The 24,177-nt window shown below is 35.1% G+C and overlaps 1 protein-coding gene across 1 annotated transcript in view; it reads left to right on the top strand.

The window, feature by feature from the left end:
* The first annotated feature begins 225 nt into the window (after positions 1 to 225).
* Positions 226 to 24,177, top strand: part of LOC133337407 (uncharacterized) — a 30,657-nt gene continuing 6,705 nt past the window's right edge. Inside the window, exons 1-2 of the mRNA XM_061545635.1 lie at positions 226 to 303; positions 2,095 to 2,203. Of these exons, the coding sequence (XP_061401619.1) occupies positions 226 to 303; positions 2,095 to 2,203 (187 nt within the window). The remainder of the gene's footprint in view (positions 304 to 2,094; positions 2,204 to 24,177) is intronic.

Here is a 24,177-nt window from a genome sequence, read left to right as displayed (position 1 = left end):
CAAAAAAATAATCAATACAATACCCACAATCAATATTTTTGTGGAAATCTTTGCATAAACATCTGAAAAACCCAAAAAAAAAATGATCGAATATGTGTGTTTGTATATTTGCCCCCAAAATGTTTGTGCGTATCCATCCATTCACCTATCATACGCACGATGTGTACGTAGTAATGTTATTGATATTCTTGTTTTTTGTTGCTGTTCAAATTGCTGTTGCAACATATGCAAAAACGATTGCAATCTGCATCGGAGTTTGTTGTTGAGACTGCCACGGCATCGGCTACGGCTGCTGCAACTCATGTTTGAACACTGTCCACCAGTAATCAGTACAAATCTTAAAATGGAAAAAAAACTGCCCCAAAACCGCAACCAATGGCAAATTTCTAAGGTAACGCACTCGCCTAAAAACGTAAATGGCCCCAAAACACACGCACACACACACTCACATTTCATTCTTTCATTTTTATGAAGTCCCCAAAGACATGAGCTGACTTAAATTATATACCAATAGACAGACATTCGGCAGGCAAATAGATAGCCAGCTAGGCCATGTAGTAAACCCAGCTTGGGATTTTAAAATTATTTAATTTTTGTTACCCTACACCAGGATATGAAAGGTTGTCATTAAAATTTTTGAAGGCGATGAAATTTTTTTAAAGAATTTTTTCTAAAGCCAAAAGACGTGGATTTTTTAAAGAAATGTTTACTTAGGTCTAAGAGGTCATTAGGTGTGGATTTTTAAAGAATTGTCACTGGGGCTAAAAAAGGTCATAAGGCGTGGATTTTTTAAAGAATTTGTACTGAGGCCTAAAAGGTCATAAGGCGTGGATTTTTTAAAGAATTTGTACTGAGGCCTAAAAGGTCATAAGGCGTGGATTTTTAAAGAATTTTTACTGAGGCCTAAAAGGTCATAAATTTTTAAAGAATTTTTACGAGGCTTTTTTTTTTAAATAATTTTTACTGAGGCCTAAGAGATCATTATGCGTGGATTTTTAAAGAATTGTTACTGAGGCCTCCGAGGTCATTTGACGTGGATTTTTTTAAGAATTGTTGCTGAGGCCTAAGAGGTCATTTGGAGTGGATTTTTAAAGAATTTTTACTGAGGCCTAAAAGGTCATATGGCGTGGGGTTTTTAAAGAATTTGTACTGGGGCCTAAAAGGTCATAATGCGTGGATTTTTTAAAGAATTTTTACTGAGGCCTAAGAAGGTCATTAGGCGTGGATTTTTAAAGAATTTTTACTGAGGCCTAAGAGGTCATTAGGCGTGGATTTTTAAAGAATTTTTACTGAGGCCTAAGAGGTCATTAGGCGTGGATTTTTAAAGAATTTTTACTGAGGCCTAAGAGGTCATTAGGCGTGGATTTTTAAAGAATTTTTACTGAGGCCTAAGAGGTCATTAGGCGTGGATTTTTAAAGAATTTTTACTGAGGCCTAAGAGGTCATTAGGCGTGGATTTTTAAAGAATTTTTACTGAGGCCTCCGAGGTCATTAGGCGTGGATTTTTAAAGAATTTTTACTGAGGCCTAAATAGACATTAGGCGTGAATTTTTTAAAGAGTTTGTACTGAGGCCTAAATAGACATTAGGCGTGAATTTTTTAAAGAGTTTGTACTGAGGCCTAAAAGGTCATAAGGCGTGGCTTTTTTAAAGAGTTTGTACTGAGGCCTTAAGGCCTAATTTTGGTCCACAAATTAATTTTATAAAAAATTTCACTCCTAATTTTGGTCCTTAAAAATATCGACGCCTATTTTTGGTCCTTAAAAGTATATAGGAGCGGTCCTTAAAATATATAGGTGTGGTCCTTAAAAATATCCACGCCTATATTGGTTTAAAAAATCACGCCTATTTTTGGTTCTTATAAATATTCTTCAAAAAATCCTCACCTATATTTGATCCACGCCTGTTGTGGTCCTTGAAAATATTTTTCAAAAATCCACGACATTGATTGTCTTTGAAAACATATTCGTAAAAATAGGCTACTTTTGGTCTGCGCAAAAAATTAAATTCTCGATTATAGTCCTTGCAATCGAATGTAGCTTACCTCCTAGTCGTTTCGATCGTTTATATAATTGTTTCCTTTTTTTTATTTTAGTGCGACTTTTTCATACGCAAATTCAATGAAGTCCAACACACGACGAAAAATGCGTTTAATTTATTGTACGGCTTTATGCTGATCGCCGAAACTAGTTTCCAGTCCATTGGTAGGCTTAGTTTTTTAACTTCATATCTGACTTAAATGGGCCACCAAACCAAAAAAAAAAAACATTGACGCATTTTTTGGTGCTGTACAATTTTATTTTTTTTTTCTTTGGTCATATATTGGCCTCAAGAGATGATTACATCATATTGGAGATTTTGGTGAATAAAAAAATCGTTTCGTAATAGTTGTTAGTTTAGAAAAATTCCATATTAGCAAATATCATTCTAATTTGTAATGTAGAGGTGAAATACATTTTGATTTGGGCGATTATCGAAATTTTAAATTATAAATAAGAGGACTACTCTCCTAATAAAGCAAATGGGTGTAATTATCGAAAATTGATTATTATATTTTTCAAGTATTCTCCAGCATATATTTATATAATATTTTAAATTTTCCAATGGAAATGTCAGATGACGGTATATTTAAGAAACAACAGGTGGAGGTTTACACCCTCCACCACATGGCGTGCAATAAAAATTCCATAAAATTGGTCGAGACCTTTATATGGGGATTATGTTATTACAATATGTCTTATTTTGTCTTCTATTTGTTTTTTCCATCTAATTCGTGACCTTCCCCTTCTGCGTGAACCATCAGTTTTATATGTCTTTTGAGCTGGAGCATTCTTCCGCCTATAGATTGTAAAGCTCGTGGTTCATTCGACGCCGATATTCACCGTCGACGCAGATCGGCCCGTAGATCTTTCGGAGAATTTTTCTCTCAAACACCCCAAGAGCTGCCTCATCTGCTTGCGCATGTACCCATGCTTCAGATCCATATAACAGCACGGGTAGTATCAGCGTCTTGCAAAGTGTGAGTTTGATCTGGCAGGAGGTGGCCTTGTTTCTAAACTGCTTACTTAGGCCATAATAGCATCTGCTGGCCAACACTATCCTTCTCCGAATTTGAAAACTGATATCATTAGTTTTATTTATTGCGGTACCAAGATATGCAATCTTTGACTGCCTCGAAGCTCTAGTTTTCAACTTCCACAGTTTATCCGAGTCTACTGGACGTGTTGTGCGTTGCTACCATCAGCATGGTCTTCTCGCCATTTACTGCCAGACCCACTTTGGCAGACTCCTTCTCAATTTGTTCAAAGGTGGCTGTTACCGCTCGCAATGTTCGACCCATTATATCGATGTCATCGGCGTAGGCGAGTAACATGTGTTGTTTGGTGTACATATTGTCATTTCTGTTCACCTTTGCGTCTCGTATGATCTTTTCCAGAAGGATGTTAAAAATGTCACATGACAAACTGTCACCTTGTCTGAATCCTTGTTCGATATTGAAGGCCTCCGATAGGTCCTTTCCGACATTAACTGCTGACTGTGTGCCACTTAAAGTTATCCTGCATGGCCGTATTAATTTTGCAGAAATGCCGAACGCAAACATGGCTTTAAATACCTCTGGAGGTGGAATGTGTTGTGGGTCTTTTCCAAGATTTGGCGCAGAGTGAAAATCTGGTCAATGGTGGATTTGCCAGGTCTGAAGCCGCATGGTATGGTCCAATAATGTCATTGACTATTGGCTTCAGTTGTTCACATAACTCGCTGGATAGTACTTTATATGCGATGGGAAGAAGATTAATTCCTCTAAAGTTGGCACATATCGTATTGTCTCCTTTTTTGTGCACGGGACACAGGATGCTGAGATTTCAATCATTGGGCATGCATTCCTCTCGACAAATTATACTAATCAGCTGGTGCATGCTGCATCTGTCCAACAGTCTTGAATGGTTCGGCTTGCTTTATTACTCTTCAGACGATTGATTGCCATTCTGACCTCATCTTGGCTAGGTGGTATAAATTCTGTACCGCCACTATTTGATACCAGAAGCTTTTCAAAATGCTCCTTCCAGATCCTCAACACGCTGTATGTATCTGTCACAAGGTTTCCTTCTTCATCTCTACATGAATATGTGGCTGCACCAAAGCCATTGGTTTGGTATTTTATTCTTTGGTAAAATTTCCGGACTTCATTCTGATTCCTATACATCTCGCTACTATCTGCAGGGTTGCCCTATACGCTGCGTTTTTCACATCAGTAGCATTACGACACCCCTGATCGTACCATGAATTCCATGATGGTGGTTTTTGGTACCCAAGTGTTGTTTTTGCTGCTGGGCTATTATTTGCCATTGTACTTCTATACTATTGTTGGGACAAGAAATGCTGTCGTATATCGAGATGCTTGAATCTGGTCAATGAACCTAGTGCCATTGTCGGATATTTCTTCATGGAGGCTGAATTTTCCAACGGTGGGGCCAAAAATATTTTCCCTTCCCTGCATGGCCAGGGCAGGGGTCATATGCTGTTTCTTCGCACTCGTAAAATATGTCTTTGGTCAAGATCTTAGTTTGATGGTTCGATTTCTCCTGCAAGCAATTTACCATGGTATGGCTCTCATATAAAATTTCTGATCCATTTAGGTGTTTTAAATGTCCACCTCATGGTGGAATGCATATATAGATCGAACATAACTAATGTCTTATGAATAATTGTAGCTCTCTCTGTTCATTAAGAATCTTGATATTGATGAATTATCTTGATTATTAGTATAGAGCGATATTTAAATTTGTCAAAAAATGTTGTACACTTGACATGTAGGGTATAATTAATTTAAACTTCAACTTTAAAAACGTTAAACACTTTTTATCGCTCATATCGAAGGTTGACAGCGTCACAGGGAACAAAAAACCAAAATAGACCAACAAAAAAATTAAAATGCGAATTTAACAAATGGTGGTAAAAACACGACAGAAAAACGCCAACCAACCAAAAAACAAACAGTAGCCAAACAAAAAAAACCTTAAAGATGCTTATCATCATTTGTTAATGCTTAAACGAGGCAACAACAACTACACAAACTACAATAATAAATAATGTTAATGTTTTTTCTGGCAAGCAAAGATTTTTCCCTAGCAGCAGTTCCGCAGACACTGAATGACTGAATGTGATTTTCTAAGGTTTATGTTTGGCGGCGAATACATTTTCAAATTTACAGTGGAAATAGTTTATAACAGCGCCGATTTTAGGGATATATCGGTTATAATGAAGGTATACAAAAGTCGTGAACAAATTTTTTTTTTGATGCACTTCGAAATCGAAATGTTTAGAACGATGGTCAAAGGACTGGGGAAATTGATCGCGATAGTCGTTATTATCGCTTAAAGCGACCAATTTCACCGGTCCCTTGATTTTCGTGGTAAACTATTTCTACTGTATTTATATTTGTTGTTACTGTAGTTCTACATGTTGTTTGTTATTGAAAGTCTGAAGCCTGTAATTGTGTCGTCGACTCAAACCATTTTCGGGAGAAAAAATTGCTATTTTTTATGATCGATAAACTTTGCTCTCTTGTCGGTGTCGAAAAAAACCAAGGGAGTTTCCTAGCAAACTCTTACAAAAAGGTGTAAATAAACGCCAACGCGTGTTGTTTACTTTTTATGTGGTGTATGTGTCGTTGGGGTGTTTTTTTATTTTATTTATTTTTTTAATTTTTTGCTGAAAATAAATTAAGATGTTAAACTTTAATTATCGCCAAAATGTGTTAATAGTGTTGAGAATAGAATAAACAAAATAAACTGCATTGAGTTCGGACAAGTCCTTCTTCTTATACCCTTCACTATGAGGTGAGCTATAACAATAACAAAACTCGATGCGGAATTTTTGATGGAGGCTATGCAATGTACAATTGCTGTCAGTAGAAAATGAAATACAGTCGAGTACGCTTGTAACGAACAACGGTTATCACGACCTTTCTTTATAGCCAACACATTTCCTGGTCCCGAAGCTTTATGACAAGTTTTTTAAACACATTTTTACTCCTATAGTGAACTACGGGTATAGCGAACTTTTTATATAAGGAAATATTTATTCAACCCCACATTCCGGTTTTCATTTATTTGAAAGTTTATAATTTAATTATTATAAAAATATTTTGCTAGATGAAATTAAAACAATATATAGAAAGGGAAGTTTTATGGTTTGTACTTACAAAGAAAAAATATTTTTTATTAAATCCGGTTACATACCTGAAAGAAAAAAATGGAAAATTCAAATCAATAAAATATTTGAATAAAAAAATTTGAAATGTCTTTAATATTTTGTTATGAAAACTGGCGTGAAGTTCGTCTGTTTCAAATCGAGCCCAAAAGATTTGAAACATTGTTTTTAAAATAATTATTACAAACTACACGCCTTATGTAGACCCCTGAAAAAAATATTTTTATAAAAACCACGCCGTATAGTAGACAATAAAAAAATATAGAAATCGCGCCGTACAGTAGGCCATTTTTTATGAAAACCACGCCAAAAAATGTAACTAATATCACAACTAGTTCCCTACTTCGCTCCACTATTTACCACTATTTGCGCTCACTCCCTCTCTCTCTCACTCACCATCTCTCTCTTTAACAAAAACAAATGTATTTCTCCCAAGAACAACCGCCTCTCCCCTTACAGAGTGTTTGCTGTTTTTGCAACCGTTCATTTGACAACTGTTCCTGTTGCTAACAACCACCGACTTTCCATTCACTCGATTGTGACTAGTTTTGCATTCCATTGTTTCTTTGTTTCGGACACTCTTACCAACCTCTGTGTTGGTGTTACAAAATTCGCATGTGTATTTTCCAAATTATTTTGATATAAATGCTAAATACAATATATCAAACAAGTCCAACTGAATGCTCAACATTATATATGGTTGTTCTAATTAATGTGGATCAATATACTTTCCGCATGGATGTTCGGTTTGATAACTTGTGAGAAATTTTTAATAACCCCAAATATAATATTTATAACATTTTCTAAATAAAATGGTTTAACCTATGAGAAGCCAAAATATCTAATCAATAATTGTTTATCAATTCGACTGTAAACGATAAAATTACCGAAAAATCTGAAAGAAAACCCATTCTGAATTTTTTTAAACATTTTGAATGATGTTGTGATGTGGTGAAGGACGGGCCGTGTAATTTTCGATGATGATCAGATGATATTCCGGGTTGAAAAGAACCGAAAACCTTATTTTTGTCTGGTTTTCTAATCGCTCTAGATGCAACAATTTACAGCCGAACAAAAGACATTTTCCATGGGAAAGCGATCTGATGAAATAAATCGAATGGTTGTCTTGATAATGAAGGTCAATATTTTGAGGGTCAAATGAACCAAAACTTTTTTTTGTCAAATAATAAAATTTAAATATTATGGAGTAATTTTTTACTCCGGGAAAACATGATTCGAAAAGGTTACCGCAGAGGAACTGTTGACCTCTAATCGGCCAAGAGAGTGAAAATATCGCGAAATATTGGTCAATCTCGGAATATAGATACCCAACAAAATTAGAGCTCGGTGGTAGTTGTGTAGGATATCATATGATAGGCTCTGCTCACTGGTTTTCTGCTAGTTTTACCTTACCTTGAATAAAACGAACTTCTTCTATAGCGAACTAATTTATTTGGTCCCTACTAGTTCGTTATAACTGCACTTCACGGTATTAAACTGCAGACACTCAGTTGAAAATTGGAGCATTACCTCCGTATGGAGATAAAACATTCTGTTCTATTTACACACAAGTCACGGAATGTCAAATCACAGCCATTATGTCGTGCAAAAATGTTATAACTTCGGTTAGAAAATATGCCTAGGACTATAAAGGCTCTTTGCAAATGCAATATAAAGAATCCACTTTATAAGGCTAACTTCATATGGAGCTATACCCAAAGATCGACCTATATTTATAATTATTTGTAAAAATATTTACCAACCAATGAAAAAAATCCGATTTTTTTTCGAAACATGGATGTTGTCATTATATACGGACTATACCCTCATGGACCGGTATTGGTAATTTTTAGTAAGAAAGAGTTGGCGCCGATATGGACATTTAAGTTTGGGCTATGACATGAATAATTGCTGTAGAAAAGTTCCAAACTACCGGCACTCAGTTTGGAAAATTGAGTCTTGGGCCTTGAACATACTGGAAATGACGTGTGACCTTTGTATTGGGGGTGGGGCGGCAATGTAGAAACATGGATTTATATTTAACTGTTTTTTGAAGAAGTTTTGAAGTTTTTTACCCATCTATGTTCCGGAAAGCCAATCTATAACCACTTCGTATTTCTAAAATATAGTTTATTTTTTTGAAAACTATGCTTAGGACCATCAGAGTAACCATAAAGGGGATGGACTTCTATTTGTGTAGCTATACCCAATAATCTACAAATATTTATAATTTGTGGTAGGAATATTTTTGCCATGGCATGAGAACATACGGGGCTACATCGCACCATAGCCCAACATTGATAAATTTTGGAATGAAGCTTTAATACCCAAGGAGAACACTAAATACCAAATTACATTTAATTCGGTTGTAAAATGTGGCGAAAATACTCAAACTACCGAATAATGCGGGCAACATTGATTAATATTGGTCATTTTTTATAGGGAGATATTCCACGCAAACCAAATAATGCCAATAATTTGGGATACCGTAATATGGGGGCTACATCGACTCTTGGACAAAATAATTATTTTTCGTAGGGAGATGTTATGCCCAATAACAACCCAAAATACCAAATTGGTGGGGAAGTTTTCTAGCCAAATGAGAATTTAAAATATTAAATTATATAAAAACGTTTGAAAAACGTAGCCAAAATCCCGACATTCAGGAGGTACCGTTAAGATTTACCGGTTAGACACACTTAACCTAAAAAATTACCAATATTTGTTTTTATTTTTGGTAGGAACCTTTGCTAGGTCATGACAATACATAATACTAAATGACATCCAATTTGAATAAAAACGTAGCCAAAATACCAATTTTTAGAAGCTACCTTTATTGGAGGCTACTCTAAAAAATTAATCAAAACGTGGAAAGATATTTCTCATTTCCTATATCAATCTAGTCGTAGTAGGAATACCTGTGTAAATTCCAAGCTCTATCCTAAATATTGCGAACTCAGTCGTTAGGGTGGAAAACTGGACTAGGAATTTCAACATATCGAAAATTAAGCAGGACCATTGTATGGGGGATATAAAAAAATATCGACCTAAATTCAAAAGTCTCTTGAACAATAAATTGTACGAAGCGAATCTGGAATGACAAATGACAGCTATTTAAACTAAAAATGCTAAAAATTAAAAAAAAAAAACTTTGTGATACCCCAAAAAACTGAAATGAACTACCGTCATGTTCGGTTGAAACCTTCAAAATACCAAAAATGGGGCGATACCTTTATACGGCAGATATGGCATAATATGAACCAATATCAACAAATCTCTGTATATATGTATGTTAGTCACTTAGTTGGAAAAATAAAGCGAAAACTTCAAAATACTAAAAATGGGATGGTACCCTTATGTGGCGTACCCTAGAAAGTGGACCCAATATATTATATTTTCAATGTGCAAATTTATCTTACATGAGTCGTTTATTTTGAAAGTGGTTTTAGGGGACGCCCCCATTCTCGGGGTCAAAATTTTTGTTGTTATAATTCGAATCTACACTGATTAAAGAATGTCTCTACAAAATTTCAGGTGAAAATCTCAAGAACTCTTGAAGATATAGCCGATTTATTGTGTCAGCATCAAGTGACGGCTGAAGCGTTTTTCAAACTTTAAACGCGTTTTTCTCTAAACATTTTTTTGCGAATGGCGGGCACGATAACTCAAAAACTAATAATCCAATCAAAATTTTGCAACGTTTCTCTGGGAGTGTATAGCTCTCGTATGAACTAGGATAAAACCAATCGGTGAAGATCTTCCTTATTTGTTAACTCGGTTTTTGGTAAAAAATCGGCGATTTTCCAAAAATATTTTTTCAAAGGTCCACCATTTTGTTAATTTTAGAGCGAAGTCAATAATCCTAGTTCATACGAGAGCCAGACATGTACTATTTCTAACACCGTTGGAAATTTTTTGTAAATTATTTTTCTTCTCTTTTAAATCTTCAATTATATATGTGCAAAGTTACAAACCTTAACAAGCATTTGTATAAATTTACTAGCAAATTGAAAATCTTGAAAAATTAAAATCGAGAATGGGGGGTTCCCTTAAGTACATTTAAGGTTCTGATACAAATCTTGATTTTCTAGAGTTTATAAAACATATTAACTAATCTATTTTATCATTTTTAAAGACACAAAGCCAAAAACAAAATTAATACCGCTTAACAATATTCTTGAAAAAAAATCAAACTCAAACCTTTAAATATCTCGATATAAGAAAAATTTGACTTAAACCACTTTCAAAATAAACGACTCATACATTGCGATATCTACAAGGGTCTCAAGTGACGGATGGATATGGTTACATCGACATAGAATTTTATTCTAATCCAGAATATAAGTACTTTATGGGGTCTCTGGTGAATATTTAGAGGTGTAACAAACGGAATGACAAATTTAATACAGATTTCAAGTAATGGTAGAGTGTATAAACATAAATATATCGCATTTGTGTTGAAATTTCAAACAATGACATACAAAAGTGTAAATTATTTTGCGAGATAATTAAGTGAACTGCAATGTTGAACACAACCACCACCCACTGATATTTTGATTTGTTGCTGAGAAATAAGGAAACCATACTTTAGACATTTTAAATTAAAAAAAAAACACTCACTCATACACACCATTCATCACAGTTATTTAGTACTTGATGAAAGAAAAAATACTGACTGAAAGCAAAATTGTGATTGCAATATTTCAAAATAATAATAATTTCCCTACTGTTTAAGTAGCGATGTCATGACATTGCAGTTTTGTTCAAAACGAAATTTTGTTAGTACATTGGATGCCAAAAAATAATTATTTTTTAAATTTTTTGTCAGTATTTTTATACCCTACACAACTATGTTGTCGGGGTATTATAGCTTTGTGCAGCCCCAAAAGTTTGTAACGCCGCGAAATATTGGTCCTAGACCCACCTTTAAGTATACCGATCGTCATATCTCGACTAGCTGAGTCGATCTAAACATATGTGTCCGTCCGTCCGTCCGTCTGTCCATTATAATTTGTAAACACGATACAGGCCACAGTTATGGACCAATCTTCACAAAATTTTGCATGTAGGATGGGTTCTGGCCAATGAAGACCCCTATTGTTTTTGGGAAAGATCGGTTAATATTTAGGGGATGAAATGGACCAAATACTAAATTTTTGTCGGTTTTTCTGGTCGTTCCAGAGGCCGCAATAATGGCCCGAACATCGTGAAATTTTGCATGGAGAAGGGGATCGGCCAAGGAATAATCATGCCTGTATGGAGAAAGATCGGTCAATATTTAGCGGGTCAAATGGACCCTGACTTTTGTGTGAAAAATGACAAAATTTGTATTCTATGGCGTAAATATTTACCGCTGAAGGACATATACCCGAGAAGTTGATATTGTATCCAAGAGGAGTGGTTGACCATTAAATTAAGACCAATTATATTGTTGTATGTGCTCGGATGTGGGAGTTACACCTAAATATTTACAGGTATCTCCGTATTCGTATATTATTTAGTAACCCATTATCACTCTGGAGAGCGGAAACTTAATTTTTTTGTGTAATTTTCGAGTCGATCTATATACCTCAAATGAAAGCCGAATATCACAACACAACCCACGGTGAAGAGAATCTGGACAATAGCTGCACTGAATACTCGTAATATTCGGAAAATATGTCAATGTGAGGAAGAGGTGCTGTTTACCTCTAATCGGGCAAGAGGGTGCAAATATCACGAAATATTGCCCAGTCTCGAAATAAACATCCGCAGAAAATTTGAGTTCCGTGGTAGTTGTGTAGGGTATCGTATGGTCGGCCCCGTCCGACTATACTGCTCCGCTCACTGGTTTGTTTATTTATTTCGTATTTTATGAATGAGAAATTGTTGAATTTTTTTATCACCCAGCGAAATTAATTACCCAAAGTTCATTAAAATCAAAAAAGAAATACCAAAACATGATTAAGCAAAAATAATTTATTATCCTGATATTATCAGAATATTTCATAAGATTTATTGTGGTTTATATATGTATGTCTCTGGGCTGTTACCCTTGAGTCAGTTTTCAAATCGCATCATTTAAAGTTGGGTGTTTGTTCATCCATCACACATGTTTGAATTAATAATAATGTGATGTCAATGTCAATATTTGGAACACGATAAGAAATACGTTTACAAAAAATGGGAGGTCCAATTATTATGGTAAAAAAATGTGGTTAAGTTTAGCAGGACTTAACCGTAATCCCTATAATGAGGTGGACATTTAATACACCTAAAATCGATTGAGACTAGTATATGGTGCTATGCTACAGTAAATTGCAGCAAGGGGAAATACAAAACTACAGGCACTCATGTTAACAAATTGGGCCATGATCTTGGACATAACAAAAATGTCGTGTGACATTTTTATGAAGGTTTTCTACATAGTCTTCATACAAGGACTTATATTAAAACCAGTGAGCGGATCAGTATAGTCGGACGGGCCGACCATATGATACCCTACACAACTTCGACGAAAATATAACTTTCTGTAGTTCTATATTATGAACTTGACCAGAGGTCAAGAAATATTACTAATACTCAGCACAGCCCTTCTAATTACTTGTCCAGATTCCCTTCACCGTGGGTTGTGTAGTGTTTTCGGCTGTCATTTGCGGCCTAAATTTAAAGGTCAACCACTCCCCTTGGATATATTATCAACTTCTCGGCTCAATGTCCTACAGGAATAAATCTATACGCTATAGAATAAAAATTTTGTCATTTTTCACACAAAAGTCAGGGTACATTTGGCCCGCTAAATATTTACCGATCTTTATTAAAACAGGCATGCTTATTCTTTGGCCCGATCCCCTTCTCCATGTAAAAATTCGAGATGTTTGGGACATAATTGCGGCCTCTGGAGCGACCAGAAAAACTGGCAAAAATTAAGTATTTGGTCCATTTCATCCCCTAAATATTAACCGATCCTTACCAAAAACAAAAGGGGCCTTCATTGGCCAGAACCGGTCCTTCATGCCAAATTTCGTGAAGATTGGTCCATAACTGTGGCCGGCATCGTGTTTACAAAATATAATGGACAGACAGACTGACGGACGGACACACAAGTCTAGATCGACTCAGCTAGTCGAGATATGACGATCGGTATACTTAAAGGTGGGTGTAGGACCAATATTTCGCGGCGTTACAAACTCTTGGGGCTGCACAAAGCTATAATACCCTGACAACATAGTTGTGTAGAGTATAAATCCTTTGAGAAGAAAATGGTTCACCCACTCGAAATATCAGCTTATAGCCAATTTTTGCCTAAATTATAGTCACTTTGGTTGGAAAAATGCGCCTAGGAGAATCAAAAAACCTATGAACGGACTGGAGGTTTATATGGGGGCTATAGGGTATTATAGTTTTGTCAGCCCCAAGAGTTTGTAACGCTGCGAAATATTGGTCCTAGACCTACCTTTAAGTATACCGATCGTCATATCTCGATTAGCTGCGTCGATCCAGACATGTGTGTCCGTCCGTCTGTCCATTTGTAAACACAATACAGGTCACAGTTATGAACCAATCGTCACGAAATTTTGCATGTGGGATGGGTTCTGGCCAAAGAAAACCCCTATTGTTTTTGGTAGTGATACGATATTATTTAGGGCATGAAGTGGACCAAAAACTTTATTTGTCTGTTTTTTCAGGATGCTGTAGAGGTCACAATTTTTTTACTCAGAGAAGCGGGTTTGTGCAAAGAATAAGAATAGCTGTTTTGATTAAGATCGGTCAACAATTGACGGGTAAAATGGACCCTGACTTTTGTGTAAAAAATGGCAATATCTGTATTCTGGGGCGTATATATTTATTCCTGAAGGACATAGACCAGATAAATTGTTAGTATATCCAAGAGGAGTTGTTGACCTTTAAATTGATACCAATTATATGGCTGTATGTAAACGGATGTGGGAGTTATACGTAAATAGCTATAGGTGTCTATGTGTTATGATATTGTTTAGTATTATTTTACCCCACTAGATGGCGGAAATGTCGCGCTGATAGCCATGAAACTTTACATGCTGTTCCGGTTATGGTCAAGAAAGACGCCTATAATTATGATATTTAGGAGGTGCACTGAACCGAAAATTTATTTTTGGCAGATTTTCCAGTTGCTCTAGATACGGAGAAGGAAATCTGGCTAAATACTTAGAACGTCTATTTAGATGATGAACGGTCAATATTCCGAAGTTATGATGATATTTATTTTTGTTTGCTAGTCGCACAGAACACTCGGAGAAGGGAATCTGACCAAATACTTAGAACGTCTGTTTGGACGATGATCGGTCAATATTCCGAGGGTCAAATCAACCAAAACCTAAAGAGATAAAATTTTTATTTTATGGCGTAAATATTCACCTGGGGAAAAAAAGATTTGGAAAATATTCCAGGGTTAGAAAGTGAAGCTGTTGACTTATAATCGGTCAAAAGTGTGCAAATATCGCGAAATATTGTCCAGGCTAATAATGTAGAACTGCAGAAAGTTATATTTTCGCAGTAGTTATGTAGGGTATCATATGGTCGGTCCCAAACGACTATATTGCTCCGCTCACTGGTTTTTGTTAGGAATATTTACCACCCCATGAAAACTCAAAAAATCAAATTAGAGCCAACTAGATTGAAAATCATCTCTGAAATCCGCAAAATAACGATAATCAGGAACCATATGTCGGCAATTCTTGATCATGGACCGATATTTCTAACTTGTAGAAGAACTATTTGCCGCCCTATGATAACCAAAAATATGTAATTATGGCTAATTCGGTTGAAAAAAAAAACGAGTCAAATATACAGAGAATCAGGTTTAAATGGGGTTATACCTAAAAGTGGACCAATAATGATAACACAACATCAAGCTCATGGGCTGGTGTGGAAGATTCCTTATGGAGATAAAAACCCTTGATAAGTATGTTAAGAAACCAGAAGAATAAATTTACCATAGGACAAGTAGCGGGCATATGATTGTAGGTCCATATTTTCGTATAGTTCCCAAATAAAAATCGCACCCTAATTTGTGGTATAGGAGGCCAGTTCGGAAAATTCTTAGCCTAGCACAAAAGAGCTGTATAAACGGAAAAAAATTAAGTGTTTTGGAGACCTCCATCTCTGTTATGAACACATGTTAAATTTTGCTTCGATCTGCCAACTCCTTCATATAGAAACAGGTGTTCAAAAAAGACGCATCCGCAATTTTTTACAATGGAAAAATTAGAAATGCGCGCTTTCATTGTAAAATTGCTGATGCGTCTTTTTTGGAACACCTGTTTCTATATGAAAGAGTTGCCAGATCGAAACAGAATGAAACATATGTTCATAACAGAGATGGAAGTTTCCAAAACACTTTACTATTCCCTGTTTATACCGCGCTAGACTAAGAACTTTCCGAACTGCTTCGTATTGAAGGTATTTCGATTTCATAGTCAAAACAGTTTTGCATATATTTTTCGATATAGATCGTTATTTTGACATGGGTCCTATGATTTCAAATTTCAAATTTTCATGGTTCTAGGGAAATTTTCAGAGGTTCTTGGATAGTGAAAAACATCTTGCAGGAAATCTTCGATGTCATAGAAAGTAGTAGTTGTTTTAAAAATAGTTATGTTTTTAGTAATTTTAAAGGTTTTAGCCTCCTCTCCCACTGAAGCGTATATCAGATTACAGTTCAATATAAGTCCATGTTTTTAAGTAGCCTCAAAAAGGTGCAAATTAATTTCAGTGGGTTTTTCTCAGAGCATAAGCAATATACTAGCAGACAATTCAGAATGGCATAGTCCAATATAAAGTCCTATTTCGATTTGAAGAATTTTAAATGCATATCGCATGGTGGGGGTGTAAAAATTTCGGCTCATCTGAACTTGACATCGTATTTAGTTGTTATTTGAACGAATACGGTTAATTACACTATGGGACAAAATGGGAGTATTGGTCTGGGGGGGTGGAAAATTCCTATTGCGTATGAAAGACCTTGGTGAGTATATAAAAACCACAGAAGGAAAAAATTGTCATAGGTTAAAGTTCGGAGATATGGTGAGAGATTTTTTTTTTTTTTTGCTGGCGAACCTACATGAATAAAATAGTTTGATTCCTAGCCATTGTATTTCACTCTTGAGTAATGGATCTCTAAATCTTACCTTTTCCCCAATATAAATCTAAATTTAATATCCAAAATAACTTCACCAGATGTAAATCATAGTTCAGAGTTTTTAATTTAATTTCCAATAACTTCAAATAAATTATTATGTCAAGAAAATTCATAAACACAAACCCATAATATTATTTATTCCACTTATTCTAAATACGTCATTTCAATTTTTGATTATGCGTCACAGAAGTTTGTCTCTTAAGTCTTTTGTTTGACTGCATCAATAAATTGAATATTTGCTGCTACTTCCAACGTCAAAATAATAACAAGCATAACCATTAAACTCTGACCCAAAATAAATAAAAATAAACCCTGTTCAAATTCATTAACCAGTCAGTGAGTTGGCCACCGAAAAGTCATGAAATCCTATACCGCCCGGGCAATCCGATCAATGAACCACTCGAATCACCATCGTAATCGAACGCTTTGCAATGCAGTGCAACATTGAGGCGAAACAAATCAATAACGGTAATCGTCATAGACATGAAAGGCATTGTAAATTGCCATTGTAAATAAATTATATCAATAACAACAGCAACAACAACAACAATTTGATGCAAAAAATTGTAATGAAATCAAATGGGGTGGCCATTATTCGTGTCATTTGGAATTAGTTTTTGTATTTTTTGCCTATTGCAAATGACAATACAAAGCCAAACAAACTGACAAATAGTTTATCGAAAAACATGTAAACAATGAATTTAAAATGGTATTGAAAAAAAAACAGAAATTGGAGAACGCTCCTACTTAAATACATTACTAAGTAAATCAATGGATAAATTTTATAGAACTTTGTATTTCGATCAATTTCATTAAGGTTATACACATATGTATATAGTACACGACTCGATATTATATTATGTGACAAAATTGTGGTAGATTACAGCAAGAATAATTAAGTAAATAAATGGTTATACTAAACGGCTTTAGAAATAAAAAAAATTTTTGACATTCCACCATGATGTAGACATTTAAAATATATACTTAAAATGGGACGCTTTAAGAGGGGCTATTTTATTGCATTATGTCATAGATGGTTTATATGCTATTAAAAAAGAATTACAGACACTCAAAGTGGGAACATCAACATATCGTTAACCAGTGAGCGGAGCAGTATTGACGCAGTATTCCAATTACAGACACTCAGAGTGGGAACATCAACATATCGTTAACCAGTGAGCGGAGCAGTACTGACGTGCGCCCTCTTGACCGATTTTATGTCATATGTGACGTTCTGCATATAATAAGAGCGACTAGAAAAACTGACAAAAATAAAGTTTTCGATTCATTGCACCCCCTAAATGTCATCTCATCACCGAAAATTATAGACATCGTCCTTGACCATAACCGGCACTTCATATAAAATTTTAAAACGATCAACGCGACATTTACGCTCTCTAGTGGGGTAATAGTAAACTAAACAATATCATAAAACATAGACACTAGTAAATATTTACGTATAACTCCTACGCCCGAGTACATACAACAATATAATTGGTATCAATTTAAAGGTCAACTTCTCGGTCTATGTCCTTTGGGAGTAAATATATACGGCTCAGAATACAAATATTGTCATTTTTCACACAAAAGTCAGGGTTAATTTGACCCGCTAATTGATTGGCCCAAATCCCTTCTTCATGTAAAATTTCAATAATCGATGTTCAGGGGATAATTGCAGCCTCTGGAGCGACCAGAAAAATCTACAAAAATGAAGTATTTGGCCTATTTCATCCCCTAAAGATTAACCGATTTTTACCAAAAACAATAGGGGTCTTCATTAGCCAGAACCGGTCCTACATAAAAAATTTCGTGAATATTGGTCCATAACATGTTTGCCTGCATCGTGTTTACAAATTATAATGGACATACGGACGGACGGACACACATGTCTAGATCGACTTAGCTAGTCGAGATCGGCGTTACAAACTCTTGGGGCTGCAGAATGCTATAATATCCTGACAAAATATTTGTAGAGTATAATTAAATGGGACATTTGGATGGGGAATCGGATATGCCAAATTATGGTCACTTCGATAAGAAAATTCGTTAAAAAAGTGTTATTTTGTGTTGCCGTCAGATAAAATTAGCTTCAAATAAAATTTACATATAATATAGACCCTTTTTGGGGGAGGTACCAGATGAAAGGGCAGGCGGGTCCCACCTTCGAACTGGGTCTAGGCTTGGTAAAGATAAAAGTTTGTGCAAAGTTTGGTTCAAATCACACATTACATTCTCCTGATATTGAATTTACAAATATAGAAAATTTTGACCACTTGTGGGGGAGGTACCAGAAGGAGTGTACCAATGGGTCCCATCTTTGGACTGGGTCAATATTGATAATTTTTGGGAAGGAGATTTTTATTTGAAACACCGATGTAGCCTGGTACAAAAAAAGTGGACCAATGTTATGATGTTTATTAGTAGTACGATTTTCTACCCTGTGAGACAGATTGATAAACGCTTTCCAAAAGCAATTTTATTCCGATCAAAAATATATATACGCAGGTGGGTCTCAGGTGAATATAACGAGGTTTTGCACCCTTAGGATTATTTATACACATTTCCATACGCTCAAATCAGTTGTCGAAGCACTTCCGTTTTTAAACGCTGCAACAGCATCTTTTAGCTACAAAATTTGTTGGCTTTTTTCTATGTGAGGAAAATATAATTTATTGGGTGCCAAGTCTGGGCTGTAAGGCGAATTCACTCATTAATAACACCTACTGGCCGGTAGTAAAAAACGCCATAGATTGCTCAAACGGAACTTTCACCACATGACCAATTTTGCGAAGAAATATACGTCTTTTTGCTTCAAAGTGATTATTTCACGAACTTTCGTTGGATTTCTGTTCTGCTTTGGCTTATTTGTATAACTCCACAATTCGGCACCATAGATGCATGATTCTTTGAAACTCCTAACCCCATTTTCAAAACATGTGACTGGAATTTGACATTCCGCTTGTTTGGAGGGTGAATAGCATATTTGCAGAATATTTTCTATATTGGTCCATTTTTTGACATAGTTTCCATATAAACACCCTGCCTTCTTTTTTTGTTTTTTTAGAGGTTTAAAAATGTTAAAGACCTTTTCCACAGAAGTCGCTGTAATTTGGCATTTCGAGTTCTTCGAGGTTGAAAACCACTAATGCAGAATAGGTTCAATTTTTGACATGATTTCGCAATCCGGGATCTTGGAATATATTTGCATAAATTTATTGGAATAGGTTAATGTTTTGACATAGCCCCTATATAGCGGTACCTCATTTTCTCCCGAAGTGACTGTAATTTGGCATTCTCTGTTCTACGAGGTTGAAAAACATTTTTGCTGAAAATGTTTTATGGAGTTTCATAACATTGTCCTACCCAGCTACATTTTGCAAATCGAAGTCCCTGTAATTTGGTATTCCGCGTTCTTGGAGCGGGTAAAAAACTTGTTTGCTGAAAATAGTATAAAACACTTATTTAATTTTTTAATCCTGAATTTTTTTTTTGTCTTGTATCTTCTCAATTATTGCCTAATAATAGGTGTTTATATTTGTTGAGAAGCTTATGGCGACTGTTGAAATTGATACCGGGTTTGTTTAGCCGGACGTTAGATATCATGTCCACATAATGACAAAAATAAAACTCGTCGTTTACTTTTCGACACATTTAAATCCGGTTACAACCCACATTAAATATGAATTAATTTTCCTCACTGCTAATGGACAATTCAAACTCATTTGTATATTCTATATTAGAATTAAATGTGCAGTTTAATGTACCATTCCATTACTCAATGCTATGCAACATTACTTCTGATATGGCAAAATTATCATTCATTAGATGTTAACTAAATTCTCATAATTTTTCTTATTACTAATCATAAATCTTTATCAAAACGTTTATAAATGTAATTGAGATCATATTTCCCCCAAAAATCCCCCAAAATCATGTTGATTTAATTGCCATAACTTTATTCACTTGCTTATCTGCATACCCACACACATACATATATATTTTCTTACGGTCATTGTCTTGTCGGCAATTCATAAATGAATTGCATGCAAAAACTTGTAATTAGTCAGTGTACGTGTACAAGTATATGGGCGTCAAAAGACCACAAGATAATAATTAATTAGAATGATCAACATGTATATAATTCTTGTGTAAAAAATATTCGTCATGCTCTTTTCAACACACTTTTAGACTAGATGCTGTTATATATTTTTTTTATTTTCAAAATTTTAATTGTCACCTATTTACGCCAGTTAATGTGTTAATTTGGCGTCGGAATAAACTCTCGGTGGGGGATAATTAAATATTTACTCAGTTACACCCAAATGAATTAAAAAAACAAATAGGAATATAACGAAACAAGTACAAATAGGAATAAAAACAAGTAAGGAAAAGAAACAAAGTCGGATGGAACCGACAATATGATACTCTATACTACTTTGGGTATATTTAAGAGAAGGTCCTAACATTCTTATTGTAAGGTACAATCACCAACGTAGCCAGAGGGGTTGCCCGGGTAGCTCCGTCATTTTTGGTAGGGTATTTTGCTACTCAATGGTAGCTTCAAGTACGAAATTACACTTAACTTCGTTAAGAATGTTCCGATAATTCCCAAAATACGGGGTTTTCTAAATACGAAATAAATGGGGGCGTGGACCTGGACATCAATGTATGTGCCAAATTTCAAAGCTCTTATTTTAATATACCGAGCTCTATCGTGATTTCAACAGACAGACAAACGGAAATACATAAATCGGCATAGAATATTATTCTGATAAAAAAATATATATACTTTATAGGATCCCCGGTGAATATTTAGATGTGCTGCAGAAGGAATGACAAATTTAATATACAGATAGAGTGTATATTAAATTTGTCATTCCTTCTGGTCGAGGGTATAAAAATACACGATTTTTACATATACCAGCTATAACAATTTAAATTCCCATTTACAAAAGTATTTTGAATTATAATCTAGTAATTATAAAATTATAAAAATATATAAAGTAATGAAAATTATAACTATCATTTCTGAGTTGATGAAACTGCTACTGAACGATCAAATTCCGGAGGCAAATCAAGTATTTTTACTACTCGCAAAAATATGAAAGTATTTTTTTTTTATAAAGTCTAATTAAACAAGTTTTATTATGAACTAATTATCATATGGAATGAGTAAGCAAATTTTACAAGAAGTAGGTGCTTAAATATATTTTTAAGGAAATAGTCCTATTGTGTATCATATTGTAAGTCATATATTATACGCTCATTCTTAAGGCTAATGGGGGTATATACACTTTCATACAGTGAAAGTGTACATCATCGAAATATTGGTTTTAGACCCCATGTTTCTTTGGACCAAATCCATTTCAGAAAATTTGGAGTCGATTTACACATGTCCATTCTTTCGTCCGTTGTCCGTCTGTCGGTCCGGCTGTCAGGGGCGCTCGATAACTCTCGAAGGGAATAATCGTTTTCATCCAAACTTTGCACATCTTAATATTTCTTCCAAATTTAGTTCAAGTTCGAAGATGGTCAAAATTGTCCCAAAAATTAATTTTATAATAACATGCAAACGGACTATCCGATTTTAACGAAACTTTGTACAACCTATTATCTTCATCAAGTCTAGATCAGTAGGAAGATGGAACCCATTGGTCCACTCCTTCTGGTACCTCCCCCACAGAGGGTCAAAATTTTCAATATTTTTAAATCCAATATCATGCTAATGGAATGTCAGATTTGAACCAAACTATGCACAACCTATTCTCTTTGCCAAGCCTAGATTAAATTTGAAGATGGGGCCCATTGGTCAACTCCTTCTGATACCTCCCGCACAGAGGGTCAACATTTTCAATATTTATAAATCCAATATCAGGCGAATGTCCGATATTAAAAATATACAGACAGCCGCAGCTCATCTGTATAAAAAATAAAGACACGACACGGTGACCCCGACCTCAAAATTGTTATTGTATTTTTTTATTGTAAGCCAATTGCTTAAAACGATTTGTTCGCCGATTCTACTGAGTCTCTTACCACGAGTGGGGTAAAATGCAGTACCAAAAATATTAAAAATATACAGACAGCCACAGCTCGTCTGTATAAAAAATAAAGACACGGTGCTCCCGACTGTTCTAATTGAGTGGTTGTAAGGCACTCCTCTGTACAAAAATTTCTGAGACACGGTGCTACGGACCGTTCTATTTGAGTACTTGTAAGGCACTAACTTTATTTTAAAATATTTATCCTTAGGTTCTACTTAAACTACTCTTGCTTAGCCTAATCTGAAACAAAAAATACTTATCAATAAACTATTTGTTCTAATAATAGAATTTGATGTGTGGAGAGTTTTCCCATCGTGTGCGTCATAAAATCTCAACACCAACAACCACAGTTTTATCAGCGTTGCATGTGGGATTTTTAACTCTTATCTTAAAACACCCCAACGATCAAATCTGCTATAATACAAAACTCTGTTCAAAGTATTTTTAACATCCGATTTGATCCCAATATTGCAGAAACTATTCTATTATAAAAATCTTTATCAAGTTTGATGGTGGGACACGTCTGCCCTCTCCTCTGAAACCTGTGTACAACTCCGAAGACCTCCTTCGCAAACCATAGGGTGAGGGTAAACATCTGTCGGCAACACTGACTGACACTTTTTTACTTATTTGCACACGAAGTAAGAGTAACCGTGTTTATCCGATTTATAATAACAAACTAAATAATAACAAGCGAAATAAGCGTTTTTCGGTCAGGTCGAACTTTGGATACCCTCGACCATAGGAATACTGACAGTTAATTGAAATATAGAAAACATTCCAAAAAGTGGCCTATAGCGACGATTCTTCCATGCGATTGTTGTAAATCAAGACTAAATACGAGCCGATATATTTCATTCTCGACCCTGAAGTTCTGTTTTTTTATTTCGATATCCTCCAAATAAAATGATTATAACGTCTTACAATTCCATACGTTGTAGGGTATAAACGGACAATTTCGAGTAAAGAATATCACCCATACTATGGTCGAATACGCCTTTATTTTTAAATAAACTAGTAAGGAAAGTAGGAAAGTCTTACGGGGCCGACTATATGATACCCTCCACCACTTAGCATATATTCAACAGATGCATCCTAACAGACATCGCATTTTTGAAGGACCATTAAACATGAATTTGGATGAAATAAAATATTCAAATTTTATTTTTTTTTTATTTGGACAGATATAGGGCCGTTTTTTGCAATGCTACAAAATTATGTAAATGAATCGGACACCCGTTGACTATTTGGAGACCAATTAACATGATGTCGGGCGAAAATATATATGGGCTACGTCTACAAAATCAGAACCGATTTCAACGAAACTTTTCACCGGTTAGGTTATACTAATTTCAGTACTTTTTGTACCTATCGGCCATATATTCGATCCTTCGTGCATCATTTACTTAAAATCGGATGAAAATATATATGGGAGCTATATCCAAATCTGAACCGATTTCAACGAAACTTTCCACAAGTCATACTAACATCAGTAAATTGGCAACATTTTGTGTCAATCGGCTAACTCTGGGTCTTTACTGTACCATTTACTTAAAATCAGACGAATCTATATATAGGAGCTGTATCTAAACCTGAACCGATTTCAATAAATCTTGACACAGGTTATGTTATAGTAACTTCAGTACTTTGTGCAAAGTTTTGTGCCAATCGGCTTAACTTTGGGTCTTTGGTGTGCTATTTAGTTAAAATCAGACAAAACTATATATGGGAGTTAAATCTAAATCTGAACCTATTTTTCCCA

This window comes from Musca vetustissima, unplaced genomic scaffold (genome assembly GCF_032173495.1).
Source record: "Musca vetustissima isolate MV318-11 ecotype Yass unplaced genomic scaffold, APGP_CSIRO_Mvet_v1 utg27459, whole genome shotgun sequence".
Lineage (NCBI taxonomy): Eukaryota > Metazoa > Arthropoda > Insecta > Diptera > Muscidae > Musca > Musca vetustissima.
The sequence above is the reverse complement of the archived record's forward strand: the minus strand, read 5'-3'. Positions and strand labels throughout refer to the sequence as shown.